The following is a 20,439-nucleotide window of genomic DNA, read 5'->3' as shown; positions in this document are numbered from 1 at the left end:
AATACTAACAACCAGGTTTACCATTTAGCAGCTCACACAGGGTGCCAACAGCTTTAACATTTTGCTTCAGCTGTTGCAAATTACCACATTTGTATTTTTAAAAAGCTACAGGGACTAAACTTCTATCTAACCACACTGGGTCACTGCATGGACTATTGGAATAAGACCAAAGGCTGACAATACAATTGTGAAAATGCTCTGAAGTGAGTAAAAGCATGTAATTGTTATGGGGGCTTGTGGTTTTTCTTTGTCTGCTAGTTGTCTATTTTATTTTATTTATTTTATTTTATTGTATTTTTTTTTAGTTATTTTATTTTATTTTACGGGGTGGTTTTTGAGAGGCTAATTGGGAAAATGCTACTGTAAAAGGATTTCTTCCTCACACATAAATCAGTACTATGACTCAAGACTCCTAAACTGATATGGGATTACAGCAAATAAAAAAAAAATAGTGGCAGTTTTAACTAACTGCACTATTAATATGAAGCTCGAACCCACACATTACTCCCTTGATACAGGCCTAGTCCGCTGAACTCTCCTTGCCAATGTCAGCCCTGTCATCATCATTGTACTAATACATCACAGTTGTAAGACCTACCTTTCTTTGCTCATTTTCAATCATTCAGCAAAAAAAGAGCAGAGAAGCAGCATGCATGGACAGCCAGCTATAAAAGTTCACGTCTTCCCTCTCTTTCATAGCTGAACGTATGACAAAAATTGCTAGTGAGACACCACCACTGAGGAAATGTTTACTCAGCAGTTAATGCCATTGAATCTCGCCCAGTCTCAGTTTTGAAGGGAATTCCTGCAGTCACCTCTGGTCTCATACATTTATTTTAGTCTTTGATGCCTCTTTCTTAATTTTCATCATAGTAGAGCAGCTATTATATTTGTGCTAGCAACTGCTGCCTTTAACCATCAGTTCAGGGATAAGACTAACAGTCTAGCAAGATGCTATTGCTAACCACTATGCATTTACTTAATGTAAAAAATGCCCAACATTATTACTTTTACTCATGCAGATGTACCCGCATCTCCCAAGCTTCAAACTAGAGATCATCAAACCAATTTCATGTCACAGTCAAATTATCGCTGTTTCTCACACCATCTGGGAACACTCCAACCCACCCGCAATCCTTCTGGAAGCCAGCTGGATTCAGCTACTAACAAAATACACACATATTAATTTAGCAAAATGTTTTACTTAAAAGATTAAAAACAGGTTTCTGTTATCAATTCCTTTACAGTAAATACACAGATCAGCCTTACCACTGTATCTAAAGTGTAAAGATACATTTGAATACAAGAAATAAATATGTTTATGACTTGGATACAATAACAGAAACTTTAAAAAAATCACTAAGAAAGAATCAGGACAAATGGAATGACTTAAGTGTGCAGCAGCAGTCAATTCATATGCATGCATGGAACATGAAACCTAATAGAAAAAAATCGTAAGAACAGAATACTGAAAAGCAAAAGTTAAAGTTAGGCATTTAGATATTAACACCATCAGAAAACAGTTTAAAAGTACTGCAATGAAGTATCTGAAATAAAAGCTTCCTGTTGGTGTATTTTCAGTGTTGCACTGACAGTAGCATTTAAACAGGCAACACAGAATTGCAGCTTTCACAAAAATAACCGTTTCAATTCACAGGCATAGAAGCCAAAAGGACAAGAAAGCGTAAATTCTTAACATTCTGAGAGATTCTCACTTCTTTATATGAAACTTCAATTGTTTCTATAAAAGCCTGAACTAGTTCAGAAGAGAAAAGTAGTTACTGTTTTTCTTTAGCCCTACATATTCCAAAATGATAATCTATTGTTCTCAGCCTGTAAAGCTGGAAAAAGTACTCCCCGGCCCTTGTCCTCACTCATTTCTTTTCATGTTCAAGTGTTTAAATCTATTTAATACCTGTTGAAATAGAAGTTTCTCCTTATGCTTACTATTTTCTTCCTTTTTTTTTTTACCTCTTCTGCTTTTGCCATATCTTCTCTGTGGTGAATGGCCCACATCATTACACATTATTCAAGAGGTGAATGCGCTACTGATGTGTACAGTGGGACAGCAGTATTTTCTGTTTTGTTGTTTAATATTTCTTAATATTTTTTTTAATAGTTCTGCTAACCAATAATATTTTCATGAAAATACTTATTTTAATTCCAAGACTGTTTTACTATGGTAACATAGCTAGAACAAAACCCATCATCAAACCAACAACTAAACCAACGCAATGTCCTACAAAGAATTTGTCATAGAATCATAGAATGGCTTGAGTTGGAAGTTGGAAGGGATCCTAAAGATCACCCAGATCCAACCCCCTGCCATGGGCAGGGGCATCTTCCACTACACCAGGGTGCTCAAGGCCCCGTTCAACCTGGCTTTGAACACAGCCAGGGATGGGGCAGACACAGCTTCTCTGGGCCACTTGTGCCACTGCCTCACCACCCTCATAGTGAAGAACTTCTTCCTAATATCTAATCTAAATCTACCCTCTTTCAGTGTAAAGCCATTGCACCTTGTCCTATCAGTACATGAACTTGTAAAAAGTCCCTCTCCATCTTCCTTGTAGGCCCCTTTAGGTACTGGAAGGCTGCTATAATTGTTGATGAACTGTAATCACTGACAAATTATAACTGACTATAGACATGATCTAGAACGTTAAGGAGACCATCATCCTTTAATCTTTAGTAGAAGACTTAGTTTTTCCAACCACCTGCATTTTGATCTGAAAGTACCTCAAACAAAATTCAACAGCTGAAATGACTGGTGCTGACTTGTAGTATTTTACAACCTTCTGTCAAATAGGAATACATGATTTGCAGCGTAAGCCTCAATCCCACCTAATATTTGCACATCACAGTAAAAGCAGCTGTTCTGATATATCCTAAGATATTTCATTAAAAAAAATTCATTAAAAAAGTGCTAAAGACAGAATAGGCTTGTTTCAATAGAAAGAAAAAGAAAAAAACAAAGAAAACTCCCCCAAAACCCAAACACTTCCCTACCCCGCCAAAAAAAACCCCCAAACCAGAGTAGTTTAAGGGTGACAGCAACTTCAGCACCTTAGTAAGCAAGATTAAGGAATAATACTGAATTAGAACCAAGTGAATTAGGTTTAATTACTGAAATAGAGGAAATTTTTAAATGGAAATGCTGAGGCATGCATTGCCATAGGTATTGAAAAAAAAATCCACATGCATTATCTTTTTATAATGAATTCTGAATTCTGTCTGCCTTCAGGTGCCCCTCATCACCCCATTCCCTCTTTTTTTCTTTTTTTTTTTTTTTTTACTGGGCAAAATAAGAATAAGGCAGAATAGAAATTTTATTGAAAAATGAGACCATGACATAAGCTGAGGCAATTGGGAAGAGATGTGTTAGAAACATTTTCAACACAGCAAGGAAAAAAAAAAAAAAAAGGCTTGTGAGAGAGAGAGAGAGATGGGAAAAAAATATCACAGAAGAGGGGAAAAAGGTAAATTTATTGCCATTTCTCAGGCTCATGAAATAAGACACCAGAACGAAAAGAGAGCTGTTCTTCCCCTTGAATGTACTCCTATTGTTTTGCTTAAATCTGGCCCTCAATGTTTTCTACTCTCAGGAGAGGCCCCCTCACAGGAACCACACCATGTTGTCAACAGTTACATTAATCTCTCTGACAGTTTTTAGGAAAGGAGTTTGAACTCAGATACTACTCTTGGAAAAAAAAACCCCAACCTATGCAAAAAACATCTAGTGGTTAAGGTTGCTGGCACAAATTCAGCTGTCCAGTCTTCACTGTACTTAGTTTCTGGCATATCATAAAGGGTACCAATCCTGCTCTTTGCCGAACAGGCAAGAGAGTACAAATAGCAGGTTTCATCTTCCACTCACACCTAATGTTTCTGCAGAAAAGACTGGGTGAAACTGTGTCTGGAGAATAATATTCCTGATGGATCACAAAGAAATGTTAGGATGTAGGGAGTCCTCTTTCCTCCATTAAAAACTCTCAAGCCATATAATGGCTTTCTCTCACTACAAATCTCAATTTGCAGTTAAGGAAATACTGGGATAATTGGGAGAGTGCCTAATGCTAGTTGTAAATAGTGACTTTCACAAAATTTTTCCAGCTGTCTGTTCAAGACTGTAGAGCATTTTTACATTGCGTAAGATGACAGAGTCAAATGGTTTATCTTTTTTAAAGATGTGAAGGCAGTGAATACATTTAGCTAGAACATAACAAACGTATGGTAAACTAAACTGAAGTGAAAACAAATAGAGCAGATGGCTAAGTGTCTATCCAGGGATATGCTTACCCATTCCAAATGTCAAGTGTTTTGAAGCTTAGTTTCTGTGAATGCTATGGTAACAGGTATTCTGTAAGGAGTGCTTCTGGTCAGACACAGGAGAAGGTATTTCCTTAACAATGTATTTAATGCCATAAACTTTGATTATGTAGACTGACAGATTCTGTCTCTGTAAGAACTGCCATATCAAATCTAAGAACAAGATCATATATTTATTCTGATATTTAGACGGAGGAAACCCCTGCATTTTCTTTCTTTAATAACACAAATGAATAACTCATGTAGGCACAGAGGAATCTATTTCTGAGATAAACCATTTTCATGTTCAAAAATAAGTTATTCTTGTTGTTGCTTCAACATGCAACACTGCAAAATGAAACTGGTCAGACCTTGTAAACATTCATCAGAAAAAAATATCTTTACTAAAACTGGAGACAGGGCTGTCCCCACAGTTTGCTCATGGCTCACAGCTCGCATTGTAAGAATGCTGGAACACCAAGATCTCACAAATCCAGTAAAATTAAGAAACTGGAGAGGTAAATCTACACTTTATAATGGTCACCTATATTACCACATATTCTCCATATGCAGCTGTTTGGATCAGGTATCAAATGTCTGTATGGAAATTTTGGGAAAAAACCCAACTCTTCAGGTTTAGTGTGTAACGAAAGTTTGTCTTGATGAGCTTCCTTCAAGTAAATGGAGAATTCCTGTCTTGCAAAGTCCATCAGATCCACATGTGACAGGATAAGAGATGAAAAGGACTAATATTCACCTAGGCAGATGCTGCAGAGCTTGACTTCATTCATCCTTATTGGTCAAGATATTTTTCCTACCTTGCTGTGTTTACTTTCTGGTGATCTGTTAACAAGTCTTCATCCTCATCCTTGAAATAAAGTTGTACTTCATGACTTTGGTAGAGACAAGGGAGGAAACTTTTTTTTTAGCTAGAAGCTCATTTTTATGTGCACTACATTCTTGCTAAGATGGAAATCCAACAGTGTCATTTTTACATGAAAACGTAATTTCATGATAGTGCTATTTCATATTATACACTGATCTTTGGTACCGTGCAGTGTTTCTTCGGGGTTGAATGAACTAGCATTTCTTTCCAGTCCTGCTTCTGTGATATTAAATGATAAAAATTATTTAAGATATTAACACTTTAAAAATGCCTCTTCTTTTTTTTTTTTTTTTTTCCCCATTAGGAAGCATTACAAACAAAGAATATCCGTGTCCAAAACTACTATATTACTTCACACAGATATAACAAGATATGAAGTGAGGCTGTCTATTCATTATCCATACATTTCCTATGTCATAAAAGTAGATGTATCCATAAATGTTTAATTACGAATTTTAAATTCCTGAAAAAAAGGCTACAATTCAAATTAATCCACCTCCCTCCCACGAAACTTCCCCTAACTATAACTCACGCAAAGCCAACCTAAAAGGTCATCATTTTTGGAACTTCTCCTGGACATCCAGGAAAAGCTCTCTTGACAGGGAGAGTTATGGTATGGTAAGAACAAGAACTAGTTTTTCTCAAAGCATCTGCCAGGGTTAAATATTTGCTTGTGTCTACAGTAACTGCGCACACAGTGCTGAAAATTACAACTCTCCATATAAGTATAGAATGCAACGCTTGTGGAACATTGCATTTTCTGTAACATATTGTAAAAGCTGATGGAAATTAAAATCGCTACTGGAATATTACATGGCTAACAAATCATGATGTGTATTAAAGTCTCTAATGCATATGTATATCCTGTTTTCTAATGCATAGCCAGCTGTCACAGAATCACTCAGAGAAAGAGCTGGAGGGTCAGTTGATCCCAAAACTACCTACTGGCTACCACTGTGTTTAGCTCAAATACAATAGGAGGAATAATTTGCATACATTTATTCCATTTAGATTTTCATGAGGTTCTTTAGAGATTGTATTTGTTCATACCTGCTCTATTTTAATTTTAAAAGGTCATATGCAATACTGAGAGACAGCCAGTACAAAACTGATTCACATCATCTCTGAACTCAGAATCATATTTAGCTTAATCATCAAGAACACGTAACAGTTTTTCATCCTTTATGGTGACTGACAAGAAAAAATTATCTCTTCAAAAGAATGCCAATACATTTCTTAAAAACTAAATTGCAAAGCACATTTCATATCCTTTCAGTGCTTTATGTCATGAGTTCCATCCTACACAGCAGAAGGAGGTTCACCTAGAACTGAATATACCATTTGGTGAAATTATAGCCACCTGTGAAGGTGCTAATGACACCCAAGGAACCAATGACACCCAAGGCCCAAGGAACACTGACACCTACAAGGCTGGGTAGCACAAAGAATTATCCAGGGAGAAGGAGGCCGAAACATCTCCCTGATGTAATTGAGGTCTAAAAAGTACTGGGAGAGTAAGGGAGAGAAAAAGAATGCTTTGATCTGAATAATTACGAAAGGTGGATCTGAGCTCAATGAGAAAATACAGGTCTGATGCATCAGACTGTTCTCTGGAATAAATCCTGCAGATGGAAGATGGCATTAAAGAATACATTTCTACTAGGCTGATATGGAGTAGCTGACAGTTTCATGGGCCTTATCGTGTTGAGCTGGGCTATCCAAGGGATAACGAAAGTTCACACAGCTGGAGGGCAAGGCTGGAATCTGATATTGCAGTGGTTTATATGAAACTAAAATTAATCAGAAACTCATCAGCACTTAAAATTCACTTATCCCAGGGAAACATATAGCACCACTTAGATAGCATAACCAATTTGCTTCAAAGCTGATAATGGCTAGGAAGTTATGGAGGAGATCTTGAACTTCAAGTTTAGAAAACTTTCTTTCAATCTAACCATTTCTTCAGAGGCTTTGCACACGCTGTCCAAATCCAAGTTCATGGGTTAATTTGGGAAGCAAGATCTCTCTTTACTAACAGCCCAAAGATGACAAACCACCATTTTCATCATAGCATGGTATTATCATAAACAGATCAGATGAAAAAACTTCAGCCACCCTACCCTCAAGAACCAATCATAGCATATAAAGAGGAAATTTTTCAGTAATTTAAGACCAGATTTTGGTTGACATTTAATGAATTTAGAAAGCTCATTTGATGAGAAGGTATTTGGCTGCCTATAGATTTCATTGAGCTATGTCCAGATCCCAGTAAAATAATTTTATGAAACAAATAACTGTACATTTGTTTAGAATGAAAATTTAGTTCTTTCCACTAGAAGGATATCTTTGCTATTCAAAGGTCAAAAGACAGAAGATAGAAGAATAGAAGACAGAAGAATTATATCACCACAAGGAACAATCTACATATACTTGCATACAGTTCACAGAATAGGATTATATATTAAATTATCTAAACTTGGGTGTGAAAAAAGAACAAAAAAAAAATTAGTAAGTTTACTTGGTTTTACAGCTGTTCATTAAAGCATTCAAATACATTTTACACAACTTATAGACATACAGTTTGTCATCAGCAATTACAGACGGATGGATAGCTGCTGAAATGCAATAGGATCCAATAGGACACAACTCCATGCCACAAGGTATTCTGAAAATGTCTCCTAAAAACTCTGGAGGATGCTGGAGTGGTAGAACAAGAAAATATGCATGCTACCTTCCAGATGACAGTTCCAAGTACCCATTCAAATATCACGAAATTTCAGTAAATGCTACCTTTCTAGGACAAGACAGCATATCAATTCCTTTTCACAATAGCCAAGCATTAGTTACTTGAAGCAAAAAATTTTTACTCCAGTCCAACAGCTTGTTTTTTTTTATCCTGCTTATAGACCAGACACTCGTTAACCTCTCAGATCTCTGGAGAGTTGTGGTTTAAGGGAACCCAGGAGGAAAAGACAAATTTGGAAAGCCATTTATCCATCTCACTAGAATTGAGACATTATGGTTTTCATTCTTCCCCCACTCCCCAAAATACCAAATTTCCATCATCAGAGCTCTCTGAATAAACGAACATTTTGTTACTGGACTCAGGAAGAAAGAAACCACATGCCTGTTAGGGACAGAGTGAGGAGGAGTGGAGGATGTGCTTGGGAGCGTGTTTATTTGACTGGATTGCAGACGGTCAACCGAAGAACATGCAGATCATATATTTTTAAGCATTTCATACTGTCTTATTATTAATTCCAGCCAAAACCACCAAGACCAAAATTATCTGAAATTGGTGCTTGTGCGTCCTGACCCCAAAGCCAACAATGGTTCCATAAAAAAAATTTTAAAAATCCATGTTCCTCTCAGGTTTAAATTTATTATTTTTTTTATTGATTAGAAGGCAGAGTGCCCTTTAGAGTTGATGGAGAAGACAGGGCTCCATAACTAACAAACTGAAATGTGGTCCTGGCTAAATTTGACTTCCAGGAAACTAAAACATTGCAGAGAGGGAGGCCGTAAGCAGAGGGCTCTTCTACAGGAAGGAGTTTTTATAGAACCTGTCACTTGTCATTAAACACTCCATATTTTACCTTAGCCTGATATTTTCATTAGCGCATACAGACCTTTTTCATCTGCGAATGAAAGCATTCCCTTCAGCCTTGTTTTGAATATGGGGAAAGACTCTCTAAAACTGAGCCCACCCAAACAGGACAATTAGATTCACAAAAGCAGGAAAGCCACTAGGCAAAAACAAATATTAATACTATGGTAGCTGACATATTTCAATGTTGACTATCACATTACACTTCAATCTTAAATTCTTACATGCATTTAATAATGTCTATTTTTAATCTCAGAAATACTTGCATATAAATTATACAGAAAATAAGAGACACCAGTGCATAATAAAACACAAGCAAAGAAGAACAAAGTAAGTATACTGCTGTATATGTATCACTAATTGCAAAACCTGAATGTAAAAAGGTAAATATAATAAAATTATACACTTTGACATCTTTGTACCTAATTTTAGTTTCCCTATTAGACCACCAGCCTACAACAAAGTAAAACTGGAGAAAAAGAGTAAAATAGCAAGCAACCTGGCTTCCTCAAAAGAGACAATTGGTTAGCTGTTTCTTGTTCCTAGGGATAAGGTGGTTACATTGAAATTATAAAAGACAAAATATTTAGAGTAAAATTATGCTAACTATGGAATTCACAGTTTTATATCTATGATCTTTCTATAGCTAAAACACTTCATGAGTAAAGAATTGGACAGGACATTGCAAGAACAGATACATATTCTTAAAGAACTCTGATACAAAGCAGCACCAACTTTTGCCATCTAATTTCTGAGCAAAAGATGCCTCACTGCTGCCACCAAAGCTGTACAACCTCTCTGGATTATCAGAAACTGGTGTTAAATAGTTTTAATGGGATTTGAAGTAATCTGTAGCCAAAGTACCACTGTCTGTCCACTGCTACGCGCAATTGTACAAACACATTACATAACTTACAGCTTTTTACAAAATAAAACCAACAATAAATCAAAAACCAAACCCAGCAATTTTTAGTATGCACATAGGAGCTGAGAGAAATCAGATTTCAGGCTTTTTTAAAGGCATTCCATTTGTCTCAAAAAAAGAAAAGTGAAAAGGAGAAGAATAACTGTGGGGAAAAAAGCCCAAAATGAAAGCCGTACCTTTTAAAATTTGAAAGTGCTACATAAACCCCAAGAATATGGTCTTGTGGAACAGTGTCATTTGCTTAATACAGCATGCACATAATTGCAAGGCAAATGTGAAGTATCACTTACTTTCTCAAACTTCAGATACAGATTTATTCAAACACAGATTAGAAATCTAACCAAATATTGTATTAGGATCTTTTAAAAACATTTAACTAATACCAGGAGGATTGTGCTATTTAAACTTAATCTCCCACATAACAAGAGCCTGTGGATTGCCGTAGCATTACGTCACAAAACCCATTAGCAGATGTAGAAATCCCGCATCCCCGCCTTTTATAAAAGTCTGTAGTTATGAAATCATTTTCATACACTTGGAACTCAACTGTATCAGTGCTCTGAATGTAAAGAACTGGAATTGAGGGGGAAAACCACAAAATGGTGCATGTGAGAGCATTCCATATGGACACATGTTTCTGTGGTTCTTTCAAAAGATCTTACAGAGTTGAAACCATCCCCCTGGAATTCCATAGAACAGAGTAAAGAAGTATCTGTTTAAATTAAGCAGGGGATTTATCTTTGCTAGTGAACTATTAGGATTTATTCTGTGTCTTCACTGTAGATGTATTAAGAAATGTAGCTGGTAACAAGAAACAGGATTTAACCTAGGATAACAAAGCAAAATACCTAAGAAAAGGGTTTCTCTCTGAAGATTTTAAAAATATTTTTAAAAAAGTGCACAGGTAGATTACTGTTTCCATGCTTTTTTTCACTCACCAAAAAGAAAGTTAGTTTTGTAAATTAAAGAAATCACAGGCAAAATATCTACTATCTCCTCAATTAGCATCACGGTATTTTTGCTTTACTTCATGGCAGTAGTTCAACATTTCTATGACAGCACTTGAAAACTTACCGTTTGATAAACCATCTACATATCAACATATAGCACAATGAGAAATATCTGACTTGCTTTTGTATCAGTGACTTTCATGTACCTGGGCAGATCTGAGGTAACCAGCTAATCCTGTGAGGCAGCAGGACATTATCATTTCAGAAATAAAGTAAACTGTCTAGCAAGCATACCAAGAACTCATGAGGCAAAGTAGCGTTTCACTGTCAGAGAAGTATGAGTAAACACCCAAAGTGTAGTTCTCCAGTTACCCCACAATAATTCCAAATTATTGTAAGAATACTTACTTGCTTATCTTTCATTTACTGAAGGCATCAATATAAGGTAAAACCAGCTGGGAAAATACACAAAACAGCTAAAGAAAAAGGCTGTTAGAAGAGCAGTGAAGAAAGAAAAGCCACACCACTCTGAATACTGGAAAGATAAAATTAGTTCAATGCACTTCATAACCAAGTAGGCAAGCAAAACTATTTCCCTTTTTATGAAAATGGAGTAAGCTATGAAGATGATAGAGGCTCCTTTCTTTGAAATGCTCTGGGACAGATGTGTGTTCTTAAAGAATCAGTACAAATTTCTCAGATAACAGCTGTGAAAATGGATCAGAAGGTGCAGCAGAAAGCAAGGTAGTTAAGCCTGGCTGAATGACCATATTGCTTTAATTCAATACCCATGTTACCTGAAGCTGTTGGGAGCTGTCATTAAGATTATCCTCTCGTCTCCTGGCCTCCTCCAGCATCTGTGCACTCTTCTTTTTCTCCACTTGCTCTTTGTGCTTCAGATTTGCTACTTTCTTATTTTGATCTTTAACTTGCCTGTAAAAGAGAAGAGCACTCTGAGCATGGTCCAGAGCATGCTTCCCCCATCAGCCCTAGCACTGGGCAACTGGACTGGGGAAGAGTGGAACTCTCAAGTACGTCACTTCATTTCCAGAAGGTCAACAACACCAAACTCATTCTTGAGCATTACCCTCAACTGTTAATTCAGCCAAAAGAATGCTTTGTTTTGCTCATTACTATTAACCTAAATGTGAAAATTTCTGAAACAAACCCCTTCATTATTATTATTTTCAAAAGGTGCACCTGCCCTCTTGTGACTATGTAACAGAAATCTTCGCTTTGTTCATACACACACATACCTATAAAAAACACAGACATGTAAGAGCCTATTTTGGTTTGAGTACCACTATACCTAGTGTAAGGAAAACAGGAGGATCAAAAGAAAAACCTAATGAAACATGACTTGACTATAGAGGACTACCTACAAGACCTAGGTAATCTGTTTCCAAAAGTAAAACTTTTTTTTTTCAACCTCAAGTTCTACTTGTTTACTAGATATTTTGAAGGATTTCCTCTCCTTTCTTTTTACAGAAACAAGACAGAGCAAGTAAGAACAAACTATTTCAGAAAGCATGCATAATTTCCTTTTCACTTGCATCTATGAATTATTTTTGATGATCCTGGCAACTACCACTGCCTGCAGACAGGGTTTGGCCTTTCTGGGCATTAAGACACATGGAGTATTGAAACTAATTACAGACCCTTTAATCTCGGCCTCCTGACCGCAGAAAACTGAAGTCTAAACTTTTAGTCCAATCAAAACAAAATAGACTAGCTTTGCTTCCTCAGCCCTTTTCTCCATAATTATATCTGGAGTTCTGATTTTGGAATAAAAGACAGATTCTTTCATTGCAAGATTTCCCCAAAACATCATGCAAGTAGTAGAGACAGCTCTTTAATTTACTGTTTAGAAAGCAGAATGATACACTAGCTTCATATCTGGTATGTTATCCACATTGAGAGGGAAGAATGTTTCTTCTGTATTTCAGAAATACGTTAAGCACAGATCACAAACAACTCTGATTGCTTCAGTATTTTCTCCCGAACTCATAACAAAACTATGATCAAGAACACATCTCTTTATAATATATATGTTCAAATTATGTGGCACATGGCTAGTCAGTGCTTTGAGTTCTCCCCCCCCAAAAAAAAAATAAAAAATAGTAGGTTCAACACTAAGCTCTGCTTTTTGCAATGTAAGCCAACTGGAGCTGGGAAAAATTGCAATGGTAGCAAATTTTCATTGGTGCTAAACAAATTTCTATTAGTGTGAGAAAGTGCTGATGGCCTCCAAAGACCAAGGAAAAAAAAAAAGGAAAGTCCTTTTCTGATGATGTTAAAAAATTACTGGCATACTTAACTACCTTGTCCAACGGTTACAGCTGATTTGAGTCAGGATGCTTTTTAAACACATCCAGTATAATTGTTAAGTTATTCTAACCCAGTGCTGCACACTGGCAATGGGCGCATTGCCCAGTTTGGAAGGAGACTTGTTCAGTGATTAAACAACTTATTGGAAATATTATGTTGGCACCAACTCAGCTTGTACAATAAACGTTTCTATCTGTCCAACAAAATAAACATAGAAAGTACGGCTAAGTCAATGCAGAAATGAAATTGTGTTAGCCCTACACATTCAACTCCATATGAGAATTCTTATTCAACTCCTGAATTAAGATTAGTGGAATTAATTATTTTTTAAAAACTTGTAAACCTAGATTCACCTGCTGGGGAAACTGGTTTGTGCTACCGTAATCACTGGTTAGATAAGAGACAACAATATTAATAAAGTCACAAGCTTCATCAAAATAAATATGAAGTAGATAACTTCCACAGGGTACATAATGTTTTCAAACAAAATACTTATTTCAAGGAAAGGAGTAATTATAAGGATAAACAGTAATGACAACCACCTTCTCATGTCTGAACCAAAATTACTGCAGTTCTAATATATTAGGTAGATATTTTGAGATAAGCTGAAGTTTTCCTAAACAGTTTAAAAGATGGAAATTACTTAGTGCTTGCAATACTCAGATCAATCCTCATAACTGTCATACTGTTTGGAAACTTGAATTCATAGAATCACAGAATAGGTTCAGTTGGAAGGGTCCTTAAAGATCACCCAGTTCCAACCCCCCTGCCATGTGCAAGGACACCTTTCACTATACCAGGTCGAGCAAAGCCCCATCCAACCTGGCCTTGAATCAAGTGCAAGGATACAACTATCACTCTATACCTCTGTTGTCAAAAAGCAACAAAAGTTGGGCAACAAACTTTTCAAATAATACGGCTATCTATGTCATTACCTAAAATTTCCCCAACTGTTTAACTACATAGACTATGAAGGTCACATGAAACTTGCAATCTATAAATCTAAAAGGCTTACAGTCATTTGATGCATAAACACACATCTCGTCTTATCTCAATGCCCATGGTACCAAATGACAATTCTCACTTCTATAATACTTATAATTACGTAAGAGGTTTTGCATATATAAGCCCATAGCTCTTGTACATTTGCACTATGGAAGTTCTGTGAAACTGTGAAGAATCCATACTGTGATTCTGTAAAGAATTCTCCTTTTTCTCTGTCAGATAACTTTCAGTCTTCAAAGCTGAAGTCAGAAAATCATGTTCTTATATATGCAAACAATATTTAAAAGTATTTAAATATGCACACACATATTTTTAATGTCAACAGACCTCAGAAGCTTCATTAACAGAATCACCCAATTCACTGCTCAGCAAGACATTTCTGTTGCTATTCTGAACACCGAAATACTTCTGATGATTGTTATAGAACTATTTCATCTTCATGCCACTACTGAACAATGTGCATAATTGGACAATAAAATGAACTGAAATAATAAAATAGAACACAATTAGTATGTTTCTTAAGTGAGCACACTACAACTGGTACATCCTATGAGGAAACAGTCAATAGGAAAATAAAGATATTTCATATGTACCCAAGGCAGCTAATCAGGACTGCAGAAAGAAACAAAGCCCTGAAATTCCTTCAGTTTGAGAGATTCATTTTGTAAACTCAATGTTCTTTTAACTCTTCTGGATATAATTACACACATATACAGAATATAGCCCTTTCAAAGGGATAGTAAAGTTGTAAAGAAACCCTTCATCTGTAATAGTATTTTTATTAGAACTCAAACTGCACACGATTAAAGACAGCAAAAAGAAAAGGAATTAATTACGCAAAAGCGTAGAGATTTATGAGTGTTTTCTAGAAAGCATTAGTGCTAGCATGTAGAGCAACTGAGTAAACACCAATTTGCAATGTGTACATGGAGTTCTCATCATGACCACATGAATTTCTGAGAGATACAGGCCTTTAAATATAACCATAAGTACATACTCTTACTGAAACATCTTTTCAAAATGGGACTACAGAAAGAATGGTGGTGATCCTAATAAGAATTGTAGAACCAGTTCATGTTCAGTGAGATGGAGCTTTAAAAGAAGGATATCACTGAAACCAACAGAAACAATAACAAAACTAAGAAAAGCAAAACTACCTCATCTCAGATGATGTTTACTCTCAGTCACCCTCAAATCAAATAATAAAAAAGACACATAAAAAAGAAGAAAAAATCTAACAAGAGTGTTTAAGTACTGTTACAATGGAATACATTACAGGAAAGGAAGCAAAATCAAAATCAGGCTTCCGATTTAGAAAAATAAAACCCAAACTCTTTCAACTAAAAACAGGCCAAGATTTTCCAAATTAATCATTTCCCATCCTTTGATTTTGGGTGCCCAATTTAAGCCATATGCCTGCTGAAAAAGCTCAGTACCCAGGTTTCTTAATCTGGACACTGAAAATAATTATTAAGTTCTATGACTTTTTCTTTTTTAATGAAACAAAGCTGTATCATTTAAAATAAGCCACAGCTTTCCAATTCTCTGTGAAATTCTTGAATTTCCAATGATGAAGTATAGCTAAGCACCATGGGGAATGAATTTAAAAAAATCACAATAAGCAATAAAAACTTTCAAATGAGAAGACTTCATGTTGTAAAATAATTTTAAAACAGTAAGACAAATATAAGCAATAGAAAACCAGCGGACCATCAAGCATTCCTGAGAAGTGGAAAGTCATATTGTTACCTGTGAGTCCTTCGGAAGAGTTTTCTTCCCTAATATAAATACAAAATGTATATGCACATACTATATTTCACCTCATGAATACACACCCTAGGGAAAAAAAATATACAGATCCTGTGCACAGCTACAGAAACAGCCTGTTTTATTCATCTGACTTAGGTACTCAGAAAATATTTCCATGTGTCAGTCAGCCATGTCAGAAAGATTGTTTAGCTCAAGCCTTCGTTGACGTAGCATTACCACCACCCACAGGACAGTTCTCTGTTGCTGCAGCTACTAATCCTAATGCAGATGAACTTCATTTGCTTTAAAGCACACTTTGCTCCTCAACATGAGTTAAACTGATGTAACAGTCAACATTACTGAAAAAACCTGACAGAAAACTGTATGCAATGAAGTAATATATTATTTAGTTTAAAATTGCCAACGTGCCTTGTATTATGAAAAATTAGATTCTGCAGTGTATAATACAGAATCGCAGACTATCTCAAGTTGGAAGGGACCCATATGGATCATCGAGTCCAACTCTCTGCTTCTCACAGGCCTTTCTAAACCTAAACTGCATGAGAGAGTGCTGCCCAGATGTTCCTTGAGCCCTGGTGCCATGACCACTTCCCTGGGGAGTTTGTTCTGGTGACTGACCATCCTTTAGTGAAGAACTTTTTCCTAATACCCAGCCTGAACTCCCCCTGATGAAGCTTCCATTTCCTCGTGTCCTATTGCTGGTCACCAAAGGAAGGAGATCAGCACCTCCTCCTTGGTGCCCTCCTTGAAGAAGTTGATATAATCGCATAAGACCTCAAAGCACTTTGTAGTCCTAAGAGATGCAGCAAAGTGCATTCATTCACTTGTGGAATGAAATGGAGCAGCCATCTGGCAGACAATGACACTAACACCAATTTTGGTCAGAGGGCAAAACACACTGCAATGGGAAAACACTCTGGAAAGAAATGCTGGAAGGCAGGAAACAATGAGCTGAGTTGTCCACACCTTCACTAGCAGTCTTGTTCATTAATGATTAGATGAGTGAGAAAAAAGAAAAGCTTTTACTGAAAAAAAAAAAAATCAACAAGATCAATGCAACGGGATGTTGGTGATCTGAGTTGGGCTGATATAAAACTCACAACTTACTACATTACCCCTGCCATTTCCTTCATCACTTTTTTCTTTTTAAGGTCTGCCCCATCAAATATTTTAGCTGACCATATCCTTAACCTTAACTTGCTCACTTAAAAGATCATAAACACAGTGACATAGATGAATTATTGGGTTTGTCTGGTTGCTGTTGGGGTGTGTTTTTTTTTTTTTGTTTTGGTGGGGTTTTTTTTTGTAGTTTTGTTACACAAAGAAAACCATTTACATTCTGGGGAGCATAACAGAAGAAAGCCAAGGAGAAACTCTTCCCAAAAATGCTACTTTGTTTTGAGAAAAAGAAAACCCCCTTTTCGGAAAGGTTTTGCTTTAGCTTTTTGTTGCTTAGAACACACTTCACCTTATCAGTGGTTGACAACCAAACCACAGCGGATAATGGCAGCATTTGGAAAGCCTAATTGCTTAACCTCAAAAAAAAGAAAGTGATGAAAGGAAGCTAAATAAGCGATGAAGGAAACAGGACTGACCACATCACACAGTCCTATCACCACCACTGGCTGTCTGATTGACAGTCAAAGAAAAGTTGGCAAAGATTAAACAAGTTCCCTACCTTATACATTGGAAAATTAGGATCAGGGGAGCTACTGCTGAAGTTCTACATAGTATGGGTGAATTTGTTTTTTTAGAACAGTAAGCGTTAGGTGGGCCTCTTCCTTTGCTTTGTTGGGCTGTACTGAGCAATCCCAGCTTCTTAAGTAGCTTGACACTATTCTTCCACATTATAACAAGGTCAAAGAATGGTGCACTAAATTACTAAGTTAAAGGAACAATAATTTTATTAACCTTTTCAAACAGCTTGGTTTATTACCTCTGTTGCACATTGCATCCAAGCTAGAAGGTGGATATATACATACTTTCAATGAGTCGCTTTTGTTCAGTGCTGGCAAACTCCAGCACTTAGTTACTTCTGCTCGTGTGCCTCTCCTATGATCTCTCATCATTTTGTTACACTGTTCCTCACTGTTTTGTGCCATTTATATGACAAGGTAACATAGCCAATGAAAATATTAACAGCCCTGAAAACTTAACTGGTATGTTGTATGTGAGTCAAGTTGTCCCACAGTGGCTTTAAGAGATGGGGAGTGTGAACTTCATTTCCTGAAGCTAGGAAACTTTGATTTTTAAAAACAAAGTGTGTGTTCAGATCAACACTGGAGGGGGCAAGGGACGAAGACTAGAAAGGCTATGGGAAATCAGCCTGCCCCAGATTTTCAGAACAAGAGCCTAACAGTGTCTGAATTAAAGGTGTGGAAGTCAAAGACAAGAAGCAGATCTTGACTCTACACTGGTCATTGTCTTTCTCAGTGTTAGGAATTATGACGATGATATCAGTGCACACTTCATGATGCAGACAGCACATTAGGCCGCACCTCTTACTCTACCTAAAAATCATCACGGTAATGTTCCAGAAACAGATGATGGGAAAACACAGGAAAGGGAAGCACATGGCATTTAAACCTAGAAACTTAATAAAAATGTAACCCAAACTCTCCTATCATTTGAAAACACCTCAGAAGGAAACCCCATCACTGGAGCCATTAGCAATACATTGTGCAGATATGCATATCAGAAGTAGTGAGGTGGCACAAGTTATTAACGCTACATGGCATGTTTCATGAGAGGATTTTAGCACATCCTAACTGGAAACAGCTACCAGCCTACACTACAGATAACTGCACAAATGAACTGTCTTTAAATGTAATTTCTTTAGGAATAATTAAAGGCCTTAAAACTCAGGTCCAAGATTCTCTGAGGTAAAATCTGTCAACTGTCAAATAGAGTTAGCTCCCACATTTGGCCATACAATGTGTAATTATAGGTTAATACAATTTTTTTTCAAGTTTTTCTCCTCTTGTATTAATCTCTCTGTTTCAGTCTAACAGAAGACCAAGAAATATAATCAAAACTACACACACTAAACCTGGATCCAGGTAACATTTCACTGGTACCTCCCCTGTGAAATGTTATTTCTCAGCAATCAGTAGGGAACTCACATTTATGGAAACAATTTTCCTCATGACAGAGTGAAATGCTGCAGCATCAAGTCAATGAATTTAGAGAAAGCTACATAATAAATACATTAACAGAAAAAACCTAACTAAGGGTGAGTAACACATGTCCAAAATGCATGCTCTAAACACTATTAAACTAATCTAATTCAGGGAAAACATACCCATTTTTTCCTACAGTCCCTTGATTGAACAAACCCAGAATCAACTAGGCTATTCTCCAGTTATGAGGCAAGTAGCCCAATTACATATAGTTAATGGTGAAGTCAAGCGCTGTTGTCTTAGTATTCTCAAAAAAATAAGAAAAAAAATAGGAAGAAAAATGTGCTGGCTAAAATGTAACTGGCTAAAATTGAGGGATTAACAGCAGAGATTAACAGATGTGTCTTCATTTTAGTGCAAGAACTCCGTAACAAACTAAGCAAACCGAAGGTTCACTTCCAGACAGGGCCAGATACAACTTACTAAAACCAAGACACTCTGAAAAACTTCAGGTAAACATCTATAGCATCTCATGTTTCCACTAACCTTTAATTCCTGTTTTGTAGATTTAATCCACTACATCTACCCCTTTACTGTTCAGCTATAAAAACCCTAAGAAAACTAATGTGCAGCTTGCCACCTATTTAAATTCTCAGCATCTCTTTACTAGGAAGCACGTTTTGTAATGAAAATAATAGATACATTACCATAATTTCAGAGTGGATGCAAAATTTGAAATCAGGCTTCAGAGATTAAATAGAAAATTATTTATACGTCAGATTCCATAATTATTTTTTAAAGCTGATGGCAATTGAACTAGAAATCTTTAGCCTGAAAACCTTGCAACCACTTGTTTTTATTGAAGCTAAGAGCTTTAAAAAAACACACTCAAGCCAAATTCTGAAAGAAATATGTGAGATAATGATATAGGTGTTGCTTTGTTCAGAAAAATATTAATGCTTTAAGGACCTTAATAAAAGCATTCAGTAGCTCAACAAATAAGTTTTATCAGCCATTTTCTGTTGTATTTTTTCTTCTGCTTTGTTAATTGAGCAAACAGATGCAAAGCCAAAAATGACAGTTATAAAATGGCTGATTAGGCCTCAGTGTGGATTCTTTCTCCCTGCAACACACTGGATTAGTTGAATTTGGCCCTAACAGTGTGGCAAGAAGTCCCAAAGGTGCTGTTCTTTATCCCTTCAACTCCAGTGCACAAGCCAACCACCCTGTGAACAGATCACACACAGCCAGTCACTCTCTGCTCCGGAGACCTGCACCACTTGGCTGAAAAAAGTATTTTCTAAACAGCAATAAAATCTTCCTTATGAATGGAATTTTATTGAGGTTTCAGAGGTTTTTTTTTGTGATCTGAGATCACACATGTCTGTTTTAACTGCAGTCTCACTAGCCAGAAAAGAAAACAAATCATAATACAGCAGTTGTTTTCTTTCATATGGGTATGAGATCTTTTCATTCCTTCTAGAATAATACCTGATACAATCAATAATTAAAGAAGAATTGAATACAAGTCAGCCATTGAA

General features: G+C 36.4%; 1 protein-coding gene across 11 annotated transcripts in view; it reads right to left on the bottom strand.

Moving 5' to 3' along the window:
* The window catches only part of ERC1 (ELKS/RAB6-interacting/CAST family member 1), a 296,380-nt gene that overhangs the window by 131,265 nt on the left and 144,676 nt on the right, over nucleotides 1-20,439 (bottom strand). For all 11 annotated transcript variants that reach the window (XM_062616671.1, XM_062616673.1, XM_062616663.1 and 8 more), the window contains one exon: nucleotides 11,474-11,609. In XM_062616671.1, coding sequence (XP_062472655.1) covers nucleotides 11,474-11,609 — 136 coding nt within the window. The remainder of the gene's footprint in view (nucleotides 1-11,473; nucleotides 11,610-20,439) is intronic.

Source organism: Pezoporus occidentalis, unplaced genomic scaffold (genome assembly GCF_034315485.1).
Source record: "Pezoporus occidentalis ecotype Australia unplaced genomic scaffold, CSIRO_AGI_Poc_V1 ctg19, whole genome shotgun sequence".
In the NCBI taxonomy this organism is placed as follows: domain Eukaryota; kingdom Metazoa; phylum Chordata; class Aves; order Psittaciformes; family Psittacidae; genus Pezoporus; species Pezoporus occidentalis.
This window is presented reverse-complemented; position numbering and strand designations above follow the sequence as displayed.